This window comes from Dreissena polymorpha, chromosome 11 (assembly GCF_020536995.1).
Source record: "Dreissena polymorpha isolate Duluth1 chromosome 11, UMN_Dpol_1.0, whole genome shotgun sequence".
In the NCBI taxonomy this organism is placed as follows: Eukaryota; Metazoa; Mollusca; class Bivalvia; order Myida; family Dreissenidae; genus Dreissena; species Dreissena polymorpha.
In genome coordinates, this window is record NC_068365.1 from 1,969,513 (window position 1) to 1,987,831 (window position 18,319).

Below are 18,319 nucleotides of genomic sequence, written 5' to 3' on the forward strand. Positions count from 1 at the left end.
TTTTAAAGAGACTTGCCTTATTTATTTTTTATTATTAAAATCATCATCGTAAAACAAAAAGTGGCATAATTTGAACAAACTTTGAAGAGGACATGTATATGATATTACATAGAAAATATTTAAGCCTTGGGCTTTGTAGTTTCAGACAAGAAGATTTTAATAAAGGTTTTCCCTATATATGTCTTTGTAAAAGTATTGACCCCCGGGGTAGGGCTAGTTTTCACTCCAATGTCATAATTTGAACAAACCTTGTAGAGGACAATGATACAATGCTAAATATCAAATATTAAACCTCAGGGCCTTGCAGTATAAGAACATATTGTTTAGGTTTTTATTTTTAAACTTCTTTTTGGGTGATGTGACCTAAACAATAACAATTTAACAATGTTTTTTATGTGTTCTGTATGTTGTTTTGTATTGTGCTGTTTTGTGCTGTTTTGTACTGTTTTGGCAATTGGTCACTTGCCTTAAATACAGGACCAACTAATTGTGTATAATGAGAATTCAATACTGCTCCAGCAGCTGGAGTTTCACTTCTTTATATATTCGTAGATGACCACCCAAAAAACATTCCTGTGAAGTTTTGTAAATTTCTGTGGAAGTGGTTCATGAGGAATTGGTGTTTGAAGAAAAAGTTGACAGACGGAAACATGCACAAACACACACATGGACGAACTATGAGCTATGGTATCGTTATAGCTCAACATAAGCATGTTGAGCTCAAAAAGCCTAAAGAATAACAAAAGAAACAAAAAACTCAATTCTTTGAAAAATTAACCCTTTCCCACTTCAGTGAAAATGGCTTTTGAAACCAGAATGAAATCACAATAGCCTCCGAGTCGCTGCTTATCAGTATCTAAAGTTTTGTAATGAAGAGGTCATTGATTTAATTTGATTTTTTAAGGACTACGCACGAGTCAAAATAGGTATCTACGCTGTAAAAGATTAAATACAGCATGCTCTTGAAACTTGGTGCTGACCTTTTTTCAAGGTTCTGCACCCTTGTATCAAGGCTGTTCTGGTCAGCCTCTCGTTTCCTTCTAAGAAAATCAGACATCATCGTCTTCTCAAATATCTGCAGGTACTCTTGATGCTTCTTGTCCAGCCACTGCCCTGAAATAAAAAGTAAGACATCTATAGCTGACAATTAACAGTAGACAAACACAGACCGTTCAGCTTTTCTGTTGTCGGATTTATTTTTATCATATATAATTTTAATGTGATGTTATCTTCAACTGAAATCCAATTTGAACCCAGAACCGGTCCATTCAGTCCTAGATTGGAAAGTTTACAATAGTCAATAGCTTTCAAAGATAGTGATTTTATGGTGGATTTGGAATTTCCGGAGAATTCCATGATATTTCTCTAACTGAAGAAGTGCATTATCCCCACTAAAGTGTAATTTGCCCTGATATTTCCCTTACTATAATGCTGATTTTCACTTATTTTTCATGAATTAAAGTTTAAGAAGAATTTTACAGTAGTTTTTGTTTTGTCAATCTTTGTAAATGTTGTGACCTTCCCTTTGATGAGGCCAGACTTTACACCAGGGGATTAGTTTGAATTTTTGTGGAAGGGACCACACAACAATTATAGATACCAAATATGAAACCTCTTTGCCTTGCAGTTTCAGACACGATTTGTTTTAAGTGTTCATGATTATAATTCATCTTTAAGCCCTATGAACTGCTTAATCAACGGACTTGAAGGATTTCAACAATGTTTTTTAAGGACCATTCAGAAACTTCCTAATAAGTTTTGTCAGTTTCTGCCCATTTGTCAAAGAGGAGATGAGATACACGCCAAACATGTACACACATAGACAAAGATGTTACGCATGCCAATAGCTTGAGCAGTTAGGGCTCAGGAATGCTTAAAACTGTTGATCTCTAAGGCAGTGCCAGTTTTGGCATAATTTTAAAACTTATTAAGGTCCTCTAGATGATTTTATATACAAATTATATAAGTCTTTGGATTTGCGGTCTCAGATAAGAAGAATTGTTAAGGGTTTCCCTTTATATATCTGTGTTAAACTAGTTAGGGGAGGGGCCTGTTTTTACACCATGGGCTTAATTTGCACAGGTTTTACAGATCACATGTAGATGATGATACACACCAAATATGAAGTCTTTTTTGTTGTTTCAGACAAGAAAGGTTTTAACAATTTTACTTCAGTCAGTGTTAAACTGAAGATCCCCGGGATGGGGCCAGTCTTGACCCATGGGGAATAATCTGAACAAACTTTTTAAAAGACCTCTAAAAGACGTTACATACCAAATATAGAAATTCTAGTCTTTATTGTTTAAGAAAAGAAGATTTTAAATACATTCAATTTAAAAGTCTATGTTAATCCTGGGGCGGGGCCAGTTTTGGCATAAAGAGCATGATAGCACAATTCAACAATTATGTACACACCATAGTCACTGAAGCACATTACACGATTGTCACACTCACCATCCCTGGGTTTACTCCAGCCCAACTTCTTGACGATGGAGGTCACCACCAGGTAGACGTGTACGAGGATGCTCAACGGAGGCACGAGGAACGTTTTGTTGGAGTATTCCATCACCAGGTAGTACATCTCAAACTTCCAGATCTGGAAAGAGTTCCTTTCCACTGAGTTGAACACGTTGCTAGAAAAACAAGAGTAGATTTAATGCATCTGCATAAAGTGTCGTCCCTGATGAGTCTGTGCAGAATGCTTTCATGGAATTCTCTGGAATGAATTTCTCAACACAGAGCTGAAAAAGATGCTGAAATAGAGAGTAGATTTACTCATAGTTATGAGTAAATTTATTATTCTCTATTCTCAAAATACAATTAAATTCTCATCATCATTATCAACCATATCATCATCATCCTATCAACATCATTATCATTATCATGTAAATAATAATCCAAAGACAAAATAGGAGTGGGTGTTTGAATTTGTCAGGACTTTCCATATATACATGCAAAAACAATTCTTCTGACGCTCGTTTGTGTTCCATGTGCAACGGAGATCGACCTCAATGGCACCGATCAGTTGATGAGTCTCGAGATTACTGTAAACGAAGTAACATCCTTGTTCAAATGTATAAAGAACTCAAACGATACTAGTTAAGTGGTGTAGGACATGTCATTATTTATACTAAACATGCAAATGTGTGGCACGTGAATAGTGCAAATTAATTCATACAAAATCAGACGGTAAGTCTAAACCTAAAATTTAGAGTTAAGGTTTGAGAAAACTGATCGCCGCCGATACCCAAAGCGCACATAGGTCGCCTCCATTGCCCATCAATCATTGCTTAAAATAGCATAAATTTACAAATGTGAAGCATGAATTATTTTTAAAAGCTGCTATTATTTACAAGATACACCCACCAGCACCACCAAGATAAGTACACATGACTTCACGTACACCCCATACAATAAATGGTAGTAATGAACGATTCAAGCAAAACCGCGAGCGGGATGCGCAACCCTAACTGCTCATTTTTCTTTTCTTTCCTTTTTCTTTTAATGGCAGTGGGACGTACGAGGACTCATGGCTCAAGACCCGTGTCTAGGTGCCTTCATCAACCCCCCCCCCCCGAAACCTCAAATTTAAGAGAAATCTAAAAATATTATATTGTACACATTAAGTATTCTTTAGCAAAACAAGTAAATGAATCTTATCAATCTAATTGTGAAAATTAACATAACAAACAAACCCGTACGCACCCGGGACAATAAGCAACCAAATCATTCAAACCATAATATCCATAAAATAATATGAATTTAGATAAATCATAAGTATTCCGTGTAATATATACAGGCATATGACACAATTTTGCAACAGCTGTACTCAACCGACGTCAAAATCAAACCATTCACACCAAACAGAAAACATTAAGTAATCGTAAAAGTAATATTACCTTTTAAAATTAAACCTTCATTACGTAAGAAAACAAAGAATGATATGAATGACATTTAAAATTACTAAGATTTCAAAATATGTGGAAGTGAGAGTCACAAATATGATGCACATAACTTAAAATTCACATTAAAAACATAATATGAAGTAAAAGATGAAACAAAATAATCAAGTAAACTTAGTTGCTACAGACCTAAATGAAACAACAACAACCGACTTTCTCGGTAAAGGAATCGGTTTTGTGTTTAGATCCCATCTCACATGGACTAAAAACCGAACTGATAATAAACTTAATATCGACTTTTATATTGCAAAATTACAAACGTAAAAGTAATGTAACCGATTATTTAGACATGCATATGTTCATTAAGGGCGGGCGGGCGGGTTTATCACCCTTTCGTTTTCCTTTTCCACAACGTGTGCCTGTCAAATACACACCTCGAATGGCGACTCAATAGATTTGCAAATCATATATGCCCCAAAATGAAAAACTCGTGCGCTTTCGCGCTAAATCTCAAACACAAAACCCGTGCATTTTTCGCGCTAAACAATTACCATAATTACTCTTCTAAAAACATGTATAAAACCATACTATACCATATTTATCAAACCGAGAATAATTTCATTTTTCTAATCAATTAATCAAAATTATCCACGGTCACTCTGGGAAAACGGAGCTCTATGAATGTAGGTTAAGTGTCGTCTCATGTAGTCTTTTAATTAAAGAAAGTTAAAACTCTCTTCTCAACGAAAATCCAGACGGAAAGTTTTAGCGGAACCAGGTTACCCAAAGATGTCCAATAGCAGGTTACCTGAATATGGCTATAAGCAGGTTCAGAAGAAGGATGCCGCCAATCATGAGGTAGGCTGCAAGGATGAAGGGAACCATCCAATGAGGGGTAAGACAGTCCCTCTCCCCCGCCAAACACGTAGAGTTGCAAGCTTTGTCTGGGGAACAGAATAGACCCTTTCAGTTATTCGCATTTACTAGTGTAAGAGTGTCCCTTAGCCGGATGTGACGTCATGCGATAATACAAATCCGCCAGAGAGAAAATTGTACAGTGTCGCGCAAAGAGGAAAGGTTGACAAAATCATCTTTTTTAATGATTATCATGCAAAATATCAAATAAAATTTTACTAATAATGTCTGAATAAAACATTTGCATGCAAGGAAATGCATTTGTGAAACGATTATATTGTTGTTATTATTTGTTTCTACTAAAAACGAACTCGGGATTAGAACACAATGTAGTTACGACAAAAATCTCCATACTTGGCACTTCGCGACCTTTTTTTGGTTAAAAAATTCTCATAAATTGAACTTATTTCAGAATGAATTTAATTTAAATTTACCGAACGAAAACAAATAATGATGAAAGCAAACAACAATTTAATAGATCGATTTTATGTACGCAACACACTGATTTGAACCTTTTTTTGTCTGAAAAAACTTACCTTGTTACACATAAATAACTTCTCTTGATTAATGTAATTGTTTGTTTTAATTTTTCACACCAATGTTGACACTCTTTGTTGCAGCTTTTTTATCCCGGTGTTTTATTGCACCTTTGTTCATCACAACCCGATTATCTCGTTATGATCTGATACTGTCCAGATAATTACAAAGAAAACAAGGTGTCATAAATCTAGGGACCTTTACTTGGGTCCCTGCATAAACCACATATTTCAGCCTAGTGTCTGGTAATTAAACACAATTTATGATACCCCATGTCATCACCACTTGGCATATTAAGCAGTCATTTTAGCCAAATTTTAAAGCCAAAATAGTGAACAGTTGCTTCAATTTAATATTTAAAAATATAAAAAATGAAGACATTATCGGAAATGGATTTACAGGAAAATATATTTGCCAGTTTAATCATATAATACATGTTTAATAACTATAAATAAATTTAAAATATTTTGCAATTTAACTGCTAATCAACTGAGGTATTTAACTGTTACCGGTAAATGTAAACTCCGCTATTACGTGTATAGATTTCAAGTACGTTATTGCAGTGTATGAAACAACATCATGAAAATAATCACAATAGGGTAAACAATACTTGCGTTATATAAATTAAATATATAGATTTATTGATCATAAAATGCTAGATTTGTATCACTCCTTATCACTAGTAAAGAGATTTCAATATGTACACATGCCGACAGTTAATTTACATAATATGCAGAGTTCTTTTAGGTATGTTTGCTAAAATTTATTAATACTGTCTTTTAATGAAAAGAAAACGAAAATCCATTCAATGGAAAAGAAAATCACCACAGCATAATAAAAATTGATATGTATTCCGCCGGTTAGGGCTTTGTTTTATAATTGAAATGCACTTTCGATCGCTGATGAAAAATATCACTATTCACACTACTTTTCCATTTGTATGCTTTAAAGTATTAATATTGTCATTCAATTGAAACGAAACGAAAATTCATTCATTGGAAAAGAAAATGATAAAATTTAACAATTTTATGTATTCCGAATTTTAGGGCTTCGTTTTACAATTGATTAAATGCACCTCTTACACATTCGATCGCTGATGAACAACAACACTATCCACACCACTTATAATTGTGATCAAATAGACATATGTTTCATTATTTTTTTAAACATCATTTATAAATGTCTTACCATAAGTATGAATACGGCTCATTTAGTTGTTTTGTTTTGTGGGATTTTCAGTATTTAGTTATCCGATCACGTTCTCTGATGAACAATATCGCTGCTTTATCAGCATTATAAACAGAATATCAAAATTTCATTAGAACATAATACAGTATTAACAATTAGGTAATTATAAACCTTTTAGTGCATATGTTCAGTCCATTTACATCGTTGATTTTTTTTTCAAACAAGATCTCTGTTCTCGTTTACAATCGATACACTCGATAATCATCGCATGACGTCACACAAGGGAGATAATTAAAAACCGGCAATAACTGAAAGGGTCTTTAGCATTACCTATAGTGACTAAACCCTTAACAGCTCAGATACGCATTTTGTCACCGTTTGTTATCCCATAAAAATAACATTTATTAAATATACTTCCTTAACAAATACAAGTTAGAAACACTTCATTTCCAACCCCAAGATACTGATGCTCAGAAAAAAGCATAAAACCTGAACAGACTGCAAATTTCTCGCAGGCTGTTTCGGATTAATGCTGGTTGCATAAAGCTATTTGAAGTTTGCTACTGAGCAGCAAAGGTGTAACTAGTTGAAGCTTGGTTTCTCTATGGCAATAAATTAAAGGCTGAATGGTTTTATTTTAAATATTTATGTCAACATTGGCCTGCCTGAAAACTTTGAAAACAATGATGGCATGGGTGAACATTTCCTAAACAAACAATATAACTCATTTATATGATTACTTTATTTCAATAATTTCATTTATAAGAACAATATCAAAGTCGCAAAATACGTAATTTCTTTAAAAAAAAACACACACACATCGTAAAACTAAAACAAAACCATACTACGATGTATACCGTATATTCTACATACATTTAATACATTCAGTTTAATTTTATTTGTATTTTCTAAGATGCAATGACCTACGGTTTTTGTTTATGAAAATAATTGCATCGACTAAGTCGCTATTGAGTCTGTTCCTTAGCTTGGTAAGTACCAAGCCGGCCGACTAGAATATGCGCTCGGACGGACCCGATGTTGCCGGAAACGCCAGAATACTTCAGGCGACATATGCCAGTTAGGGAAATCGCAATTTGTATACTCTTCTTTTTAACAGATAACTTTTGATTGACCAATTAAAAAACTTTTATTTCATTGGACAGAAATAATTTTTCCATACTGTTGCACCCGTCGATTGAAGCCAAGTAGCCAATTGGTGTCAATTATCGAGAAGTAAGGACCATAAAACAAAACACGGAGGCGCAAGTTGGCAATTATGCAACTCGGTCATTATCACCAAGGTGATCGGGAACTGGCTGGGGGCACTCGCTGAGCAACAACCGTTTAACGGATGTGTGTCAGTCTGCCAACGGTGTTTGGTATATAGATTAACGTCGAAATATACGATAAGGAACATAGTGTGCATAAAAACAGGGATAATATAGTTTAATCAAGTATTCGGATCCTCTTTTACAATTCGGATACTTGACCAGTATTCGGATATCCGGATATCAGGATAATCGTTACCATCCTTACTTTTAATTAATTATCGATATTGTTTGCATGAAAGAAAGGTTACAACATGCTATTATTTGACATGATAATTACGTTATTATTTGTTTATTAAATTTCATATTTTCTATTATATCGATTTAAGGAAATATACAAAAATATCCAGGTCTTGAAAGTTTTGATTAGATCTGTAGTATGCCAGAATAAATTCTTCTCCATTTGGCGTTGTCTTTGGAATCTTTACATACAAAACTTAAAGAAAATTGCGTTTTTCAACTTTCTATGCAAATATTGGCTACCAAGTGGCCGAAGAATTCCCTTAAAATTGTAACATATGAGCCACGTCATGCAAAAATGGGTCTTATGCCATATGCAGCAAGCCTTGCTCCAGACTAGCCTGCACAAGGCAGTCAGGTCAGCAGCTACCCTGTCCGCTAATGAAACAATGAAGCCTTGGTTGCTTTTATAACGGAAAAACATGCTTCTGACCAGACTGCGCGTAATGCACAGGCTTGTCTTCAGCTAAGCTTGCTACGTATGTCATTGACATATTCTAACATAACGCGGCTCATATTACATTAATCACAGTCCCCAATAGACTTATAAAAGATTTCTCAATAGATAATAGAGTCTAGGCGAAATATGATAAATTTTAAGCTAAGTGTGTTACTCCACTCATAATGCAAACCTTGGCTAACAAGTGGCAGCAGTCCCGCCAAAAAATTGTAACATATTTACCTCCGTCACATTCCCCAATGGACTTGAAAAAGATTTCCCCATAGATCATCCAGTACGGGAAATAGAAGACGTCCTTGATTATGGCCCAGCTGGGGGAGCGCTCCGTGTACAGGAGACCCTGGGCTGCTATGCCGTACGCCAACAGGATCACAATCATGACCACCAGGAACAGACCCATCTCTCTAAACTTGAGAGAAATATCAGGATTAGAGCTTGTTTGTTTGTTTATGTGATATGTTTTTGACATTTTCAATAGTATATTAGTCGAAATGGCGTCTGTCAGTTAATTATTTTTTATTATTATTATATAGGTATATGATATTAATTTAACGTTAGAAATAAGCAGTCCTGGGCTAAACATTTTCAACTGATACATATAACTGTATTTCCTAAAAATGTTTCTAAAAAAAATGATTCTTGTACGAAACACTGCCACAACTGTTTCATTGTTGGAAATCAATAAATGATTTGCCACAATATTGAAAACTATATCTTTAAAGCCCATTTTTACTTTATATTCACTTATTTTTTTGGATAAACGCTATGGATAATCACCCATTATTCTTTTTTAGTTTTCCAAACAAACAGTTTTTTTTCTGGATTATAAATTCTCAAGAGCTCAACTGTGGTCCCAGAGTCAAAGCCAACACTGTTACCATTAAGTAGACTCTAAAAGAGACTTTCTTTTAACAAAAAACACCATAAAAGCGAAAAGTTTGGTTCCTCATCCGCCAGTATGGACTGCACAGGCTTATACATCAACACTGTATGCACATCCATTTAAGCCCCTTTTTATCAAAATGAGGCTAATGTTTTTCTGGCCTGACTCACCATCCTGCGAACCATGACCATCTTGGGACCCACGTTGCAACTGGTCCTGTAGAACTTGTTGATTTTCGCAATGAACACCACAGAGTTGAGGCAGTACAATACCTTGGTGACTGATGGGTAACCGAGGTGATGGAGCACGAACCCCAGGATACACAACAGCAGGTTGACAGCCTCCATGCAGCCCACGAACCCATACCAGTCACGGATCAAGGAGAGAAAAGTTGGCGACGGGAACGATATAAACTGTATGAAAAGAATATTTATCTAGGTACGTGATGTTGGCATTGACATCGGCAATCGACATTCGAATATCGAACTGGGACGAATATCGAGCCAGCTCTGACATCGACATTCGGCAAAAGTCCCTAATATCAAGCTGGGGCGAATGTCGAGCCAGCTCTGACATCAACATTTGGCAAACGTCCCAAATATCGAGCTGGGGCAAATGTCTTGCCCACTATGACATCTACATTCGTCAAAAGTCCCGAATATCGAGCTAAACGAATGTCGAGCCAGCTCTGACAGTCGGCAAAAGTCCCAAATATCGAGCTGGGACGAATGTTGAGCCAGCTCTGACATCGACATTCGGCAAAAGTCCCGCATATCGAGCTGGGCGAATGTCGAGCCAGATCTGACATCGAAATTCGTCAAAAGTCCCGAATATCGAGCTGGGACGAATGTCGAGCCAGCTCTGACATGGACATTTGAAACTAATCCCGAATATCGAGCTGGGGCGTATGTCGAGCCAGCTCTGACATCGACATTCGGCAAAAGTCCCGAATATCGAGCTGAGGCGAATGTCGAGCCAGCTCTTATATCGACATTCCACAATAGTTCCAAATATTGAGCTTGGGAGAATTTCGAGCCAGCTCTGACATTGCCATTCGGCAAAAGTCCCGAATATCGAGCTGGGACGAATGTCTAGCCAGTTTTGACATCAAAATTCGGCAAAAGTCCCGAAGATCGAGCTGGGACGAATATCGAGCCAGCTCTGACATCGACATTCGGAAAAAGTTTCGAATATCGAGTAAGGGCGAATGTCCAGCAAGCTCTGACATCGACATTCGGCAAAAGTCCCGAATTTCGAGCTGGGACGAATGTCGAGCCAGCTATGACATCGACATTCTGCAAAAGTCCCGAATATCGAGCTGGGGCGAATGTCGAACAAGCTCTTACTTAGACATTTGGCAAAATTCCCGGATATCGAGCTGATGCGAATGTCCAGCCAGCTCTGACATCGACATTCGGCCCGAATATTGAGCTCGACATTTGTCCAAGTTCGATATTCAGGACTTGTGCCAAATGTCGATGTCAGAGCTGGCTCGACATTCGCCCCAGCTCGATACTCGGGACTAGTGCCGAATGTCGATGTCAGAGGTGGCTTGACATTCGCCCAAGCTCGATATTCAGAACAAGTGTCGAATGTCGATGTCAGAGCTGGCTCGACATTCGAGTCAGCTGGATATTCGGTACTTTACCCGAATGTCTATGTAAGATCTGGCTCGACATTCGCACACGCTCGATATTCGGGTATTTAGTCGAATGTCGATGTTAGACCTAGTTCGACATTCGCCCCAGCTCGATATTCGGGACTAATGCAAAATGTCGATGTCAGAGCTTGTCAGACATTCTCCCCAGCTCGATATTCGAGACTTTTGCCGAATGTCGATGTCAGAGCTGGCTCGACATAACCCCAGCTCGATATTCGGGACAAGTGCCGAATGGCGATGATAGAGCTGGCTCGGCATTCGCCCCTGCTCGATATTCGGGACTATAGCCGAATGTCGATGTAAGAGCTGGCTCGACATTCGTCCAAGCTCGTTATGATGCCTGTGCATTAAGTAAGGTTTTAAGCGCGTTTTTTTGTACAATGATAGGATTTTTTTTAACATGTAGCAGCAAATGTTTTCAATTCACAAGACATTTTACCATACCACATGTATCTGGTCCACAGTCATAGTGAACACCCAGACAATGCACACGTACTCGAGGACCGTTACTCTGTCAGGGTCGAAATCCAACAGCACCAGGTACGAGAAAATGCCCAGGAAAACCAAGTACATTAACTGCAAAGATGAAAAAACAACAACATTTTAGTTCATGCGGAATTTAAAAAGGATAATATATAACTCAAATTTTCAAAAAAAAAAACAAAACGGCTGAAAATGACTGTTTCCATGTATTACGTACACACAATTTCAATGTTCTTCATTTCAATTTTAGGTTACAAGACATGTATCCATAGGGCACAGATACCCCTACATTCCACTTTTGTCTCAAACTCCACTTATTTAAAAAAACAATCTTTTTCATGGCCGAAACTGATTGACCCCTACCTGTGACCTTGACCTTTGAGGTTCTAGATTTATTATTATGTAACAGAGCTTTCAACCGTGCCAGAGTAAAAGTTGTACAATGTAGTTATTAATAGGAGTTTATGACATTCACTGTCCCATGAAATTGTTAACAAAATAGAAATAAAGATGAACAAATAATGAATTAAACAAAATAAAAAGTATATAATAAAAATTAATAAATGTATATTCACCATTCCGTGATAAAATTTTGATATCGGGGAGGAGTAGAAGGTTGCAAGACGCTGATACCAGGTGAGTGGTTTCTGTCCAACATTCACGAACTCCATTTTACACACTATAAGTATGGGGCAGATCATCGCCATGAATACCTGAACAGGATACCTTTATAATAATGTCTCGTTTACTGGGCTTTATTCATGGACATAAAGTATTGATTAGCTTGTGCGGTAAGGGATGACACTTTGATGACATTTTTATTGAAAGGTAGTGTCTTCTCAATAATAATCCAGCTTAAGAGGTATGCATCTCCCCTGATTAGCCAGTGCTGACTGCACATGTAAATAAGAGGCCACACTTTGCGCACATGCTTAAAGCACAGTTTTCCCAGAAAATTAAAATAGATATTTTTTTAAAGTCAATTTTGACTTATCCCATGTACAAATGACCCTTTAACAAGGGGTAAGAAAAGTGTAAGACCCACCAGTCAAATCATCTTATTCCAGCTGGAGTATGGTATTTATTAACCTTAACATAAATTCTGTTGTCCATCAACTGTATTTGTGGTCAAAGAATGTCACTCTTGAATATTCAACTCACCATATTTCAGCTTGCCAGACGATTTGCTTGAGAGCGGAATCTATGGTGCATAGGTATTAATAACCTTTACCAAAAATCCGATGAACTTCAATTTAACTGGCAGACAAACATGGTTACAGCACTATTGGTAGCTTTGTAACTCAATTTCGATTCTGACAACCTAGATTCCTTGTTTCCAAGTAAAATCTATGGTGCTTGGGTATTTATAACATTGACCTTAATAACACAGACACTCTGCTTTATTGGCAGACAAACAAGTTTACAAGGCAACTCACCTTTTCCCAGCTGCTCAAGATGCCTTGTTTCCAGGTGGACTCGATGGAACTTTGGCACGCTCCAGAGGCAATGAACATCTTGTGTATACAAAGTCATTTTGAATACCACAATCACTATTGTTGCATTTGTATAGTAACAATTTTGAGTAATGAATAAACATTTGACTAAAACACGTACCAATTGTTTCAGGCCAAAGTTTCGAGAGCAATACAGGACTTATACAGAATTCTGTATGTTTTTTTCATTGGTTAGTATTTAAAGTGAAGATTAGTCATGCCGAAAGGCCCACATTTATTGCCTAAAGGACAGCTGGTAAAATATTATAATTGATTTGTTCTTACAAACATTTTTTGGCATAAAATATGTATGCTGTCTTCAATGTAGTATGAATGCAAATGGTATTGCAATACAGAAATAGCAAGCTTAACTAAATCTTGGTAAAACAATTTAATGAACGTTTTGGTAATCAAGATTTGGTCCCAATACATTACCTGATCGTCTGACACAGATGCAATCTGCAGAGCAGACAACCCATTCCAGACAGGTGATTTGCGTTCAACAATCAGTATTGCATGTTCTTGATCACGTTCGTAGCATTCGTTTAAAACACTGGTCGCAAGGGTTTCAAACTCCCTGAGAAAGAAGCGAAACGTAAAAAAACTTACAAAAAATGCATATGGACATGAAACGCATTACTTAACTGCTTAGCTGTAAACTACTGCACTTTCAAGCTGAATAAGAACCCTTTCCACCCTTTAGACATGTACGTTACAAACAATCAGTATTAACTCTGTCCAACCTAAAGACATATATTGTACTCACAATCAGTGAGAAATCTGTCCAACCTATGGACATATACCGTACTCACAATCTGTAAGAACCCTTCCCAACCTATGGATATATACGGTACTCACAATCTGTAAGAACCCTTCCCAACCTATGGATATATACGGTACTCACAATCGGTAAGAACACAGTCCAATCTATGGACATATACGGTACTCACAATCAGTAAGAACTCTGTCCAACCTATGGACATATACCGTACTCACAATCAGTAAGAACAATGTCCAACCTATGGACATATACGGTACTCACAATCAGTAAGAACCCTATCCAACCTATGGGCATATACCGTACTCAAAATCAGTAAGAACCCAGTCCAAAATATGGACATATACGGTACTCACAATCAGTAAGAAACCAGTCCAACCTATGGACATATACCGTACTCACAGTCAGTAAGAACCCTGTCAACATATGGATATATACAGTACTCACAATCAGTACGAACCCTGTCAACATATGGATATACATGTATACCGTAATCACAAATAAGAACTCTGTCCAAACTATGGACATAAACGGTACTTACAATCAGTAAGAACCCTGTCCAACCTATTGACATATACCGTACTCACAATCAGTAAGAACCCTGTCCAACCTATGGACATAAACCGTCCTCACAATCAGTAAGAACACAGTCCAATCTATGGACATATACAGTACTCACAATCAGTAGGAACCCTGTCCAACCTATGGACATATACGGTACTCACAATCAGTAAGAATCCTGTCCAATCTATGGACATATACGGTACTCACAATCAGTAAGAACCCTGTCCAATCTATGGACATATACGGTACTCACAATCAATAAGAATCATGTCCAACATATGGACATATACGGTATTCACAATCAGTAAGAACACTGTCCAACCTATGGACATATACCTAACTCACAATAAGTGAAATAAATTAAATTTCTAAAACAGTAGACAATAAATATTCATATTGTTTTCTGTACTTACACTTTGTATGCCTCCACGGTTTCACGGACGCTGGACTCATCGCGTGTCATTTTACGTGCCAGTGCGCTGTATAGGCGTGTCACTACAATGGCACTTATCACAGGCTCATCTCCCATCTCCCAACAGAACTTGGCTAACTCTTGTCTGGCAGAAAAAATGTAAGTCTTGTTCTGTGAAACTGGGCTTAATACATGTGTCTTAAGTGTTATCCCAGACCGGCCAGTGCACTTTGCATAGGCTCAAGTGAGACGACACATTTTGACTAAACTGGATTATTGCTAAGAAAGGACTTCCTGTATGAAAAAAAAACATGAAAGCAGAAAGTTTTGTCCTTCATTAACCAGTGCAGACTCTACACGATAATCTGGGGTGACCCTTTTAGCACATGCAATAAGCCAAATCACAATAATCTGGGATGACCTTTAAAGCACATGCACCTACCCAATCACAATATTCTGGGATGACCCTTATAGCACATGCACTAGGCCCAAGAAAGAAAATCTGGGATGACCCTATTAGCACATGCACTAAGCCCAATCACGATAAACTGGTATGACCCTTTTAGCACATGCAGCAACTCCAATCATGGTTATCTAGGTTGACCCTTTTTAGCACATGCACTAAGCCCAATCACGATAATCTGGGATGACCCTTTTAGCACATGCACTAAGCCAACTCACGATAATCTCAAATGACCCTTTTAGCGCATTCACTATGTCCAATCCCGATAATCTTTGGTGGCCCTTTAAGCACATGCACTAAGCCCAATCAAGATAATCTGGGATGACCCTTTAAGCACATGCACTAAGCCCAATCAGTAAAATCTCGGGTGACAATTTAAGCACATGCACTAAGCCCAATCACGATAATCTGGGATAACCCTTTAAGTACATGCACTAAGCCCAATCAGTAAAATCTGAAGTGACCCTTTAAGCACATGCACTAAGCCCAATCAGTAAAATCTGGGGTGACCCTTTAAGCACATGCTCTAAGCCCAATCATGATAATCTGGGTTGACCCTTTTAGCACATGCACTAAACCCAATCAGTATAATCTGGGATTACCCTTTTAGCACATGCGCTAAGCCCATACGCTATAATCTAGAATGACACTGTATGCACACGCACTAAACCCAATCACGATAATCTGGAATGACCCTTTTAGCACATGCACTAAGATAAATCACGATAATCTGGGATGATCTATTAAGCACATGCGCTAAGCCCAATCACGATAATCTGGGATGACCCTTTAAGCACATGCACTTAGCCCAGTCATGTTAATCTGGAATTACCCTATTAGCACATGCAGTAAGCCCAATCACGATAATCTGTGATCATCATTTTAGCACATTTACCAACCCCAATCATGATAATCTGGGTTGACCCTTTAGCACATGCACTAAAACCAATCACAATAATCTGGGATAACCCTTTAACACATGCACTTAGCCCAATCATGGTAATCTGGGTTGACCCTTAAAGCACATGCACAAAGCCCAATCATGATATTCTGTGATGACTCTTTAGCACATGTACTAATACTAATCACGATAATCTGGCTTACCCTTTTAGCACATGCACTAAGCCCAATTACGATAAGCTGGGATGACATTTTGAGCACATGCACCAACCCCAATCATGATAATAAGGGCTGACCCTTTAGCACATGCACTAAGCCCAATCACGATAATCTGGGATGATCATTTTAGCACTTGCACTAAGCCCAATCATGATAATCTGGGATGACTCTTTTAGCACATGTACTAAGCCCAATCACGATAATCTGGGATGATCATTTTTGCACATGCACTAAGCCCAATCACGATAATCTGGGATGATCATTTTTGCACATGCACTAAGCCGAATCACGATAATCTGAGATGACCCTTTTAGCACATGCATAAGCCCAATCACGATAATCTGAGATGACCCTTTAGCACATGCACCAACCCCAATCATGATAATCTAGGGAAGACCCTTTCAGCACATGCCCTAAGCTAAATCACGGTAATCTTGGATGCCCATTTAAGCACATGCACTTAAACCAATGACGAAACGTTTTTGAAGACTATTTAAGCACATGCACCAACCTCAATCATGATAATATGGGATGACCCTTTTAGCACATGCACTAAGCCTAATCACGATAATATAGAATGACCCTGTCAGCACATGTACTAATCCCAATCACGTTACGCTGGGATGACCCTTTTAGCACATGCACTAAAACCAATCACAATAATCTGGGATGACCCTTTAAGCACACTCTTTAAGCAAATTCACGATCATCTGGAATGACCCTGTAAACACATGCACCAACCCCAATCATACTAATCTTGGATGACCCTATTAGCAAAAGCACTAAGCTAAATCACGATAATCTGGGATAACCCTTTTAGCACATGCACCAACCCGAATCAGGATAATCTGGGTTTACTCTTTTAACACATGCACTAAGCCCAATCAAGAGAATCTGGGATGACCATTTTAGCACATGCAGTAAGCCCAATCACGAAAATCTGGGATGACCCTTTAAGCACATGCCTTACCCCAATCATAATATGGGCTGACCCTTTAGCACATACACTAAGCCGAATCACGATAATCTAGGATGACCCTTTTAGCACAGGCACTAAGCCCAATCACGATAATCTGAGATGACACTTTAAGCACATGCACCAACCCCAATCATGATAATCTGGGTTGACCATTTTAGCACATGCAGTAAGCCCAATCAAGATAATCTGGGATGACCCTTTTAGCACATGCACCAACCCCAATCATGATAATATGGGCTGACCCTTTAGCAAATGCACTAAGCCGAATCACGATAATTTGGGATGACCCTTTTAGCTCATGCACAAAGCCCAATCACGATAATCTGGGATGACCATTTTAGCACATGCACTAAGCCCAAACACGATTATCTGGGATGTCCCTTTTAGCAAATGCACTAAGCCTTTCCCAGAAGATGTTCAATTTCATTGAAAACTTTTTACAGCAAATAGGCTAAAATGGGTATGCTTTTCACAGAATAATGGTCCTTTGTAGTTGTTATGGTAGATTTACAGATTCATTTATCAACTTCTTATTGAAATTTACATATCAGCATTTGGATTCCTCTTAAAAGTGTCTGCATGGAAAGAAATATCATGCATAATTTGCATACACCAATGATATGAGATTTTATATTGTATATATCTGTCATTAACTGGCAATTCAAGTTTGTTTGTTTGTTTAGTTGGATAATTGCCGTCTTCAAAAATGGTTCAGTCATATTACAGAAGTGAAGTAATAAACTTACACTATTCCTGTGTAAGCTCGTATACCAGTGTTAAGCGCACATGCAAGCTACTTATAAGGCAATTGCTAATTAGGCAACACAATTTCATGCATTTAAGTTATGTTCATGGTATTCCTACTATCAAAAAGTCATTAAGGGTAATTGTATTTCATTTGTACAGGGCTTTTAA

At 37.6% G+C, this 18,319-nt stretch overlaps 1 protein-coding gene and 1 long non-coding RNA gene across 2 annotated transcripts in view; both read right to left on the reverse strand.

Moving 5' to 3' along the window:
• Window positions 1–18,319, reverse strand: part of LOC127851126 (transient receptor potential cation channel subfamily M member 6-like) — a 45,916-nt gene that overhangs the window by 1,687 nt on the left and 25,910 nt on the right. The window contains exons 12-21 of the mRNA XM_052384687.1: window positions 14,845–14,988; window positions 13,525–13,666; window positions 13,033–13,110; window positions 12,172–12,309; window positions 11,558–11,689; window positions 9,624–9,866; window positions 8,793–8,979; window positions 4,711–4,846; window positions 2,455–2,633; window positions 981–1,113 (exon numbers count right to left, since the gene is read on the reverse strand). Of these exons, the coding sequence (XP_052240647.1) occupies window positions 981–1,113; window positions 2,455–2,633; window positions 4,711–4,846; window positions 8,793–8,979; window positions 9,624–9,866; window positions 11,558–11,689; window positions 12,172–12,309; window positions 13,033–13,110; window positions 13,525–13,666; window positions 14,845–14,988 (1,512 nt within the window). The remainder of the gene's footprint in view (window positions 1–980; window positions 1,114–2,454; window positions 2,634–4,710; window positions 4,847–8,792; window positions 8,980–9,623; window positions 9,867–11,557; window positions 11,690–12,171; window positions 12,310–13,032; window positions 13,111–13,524; window positions 13,667–14,844; window positions 14,989–18,319) is intronic.
• LOC127850749 (uncharacterized) lies at window positions 12,216–13,653 on the reverse strand. Its single transcript, XR_008035434.1, has 3 exons — window positions 13,525–13,653; window positions 13,033–13,110; window positions 12,216–12,309 (listed from the first exon to the last, which is right to left on the reverse strand). It is a non-coding gene; the product is annotated as an uncharacterized LOC127850749 (long non-coding RNA).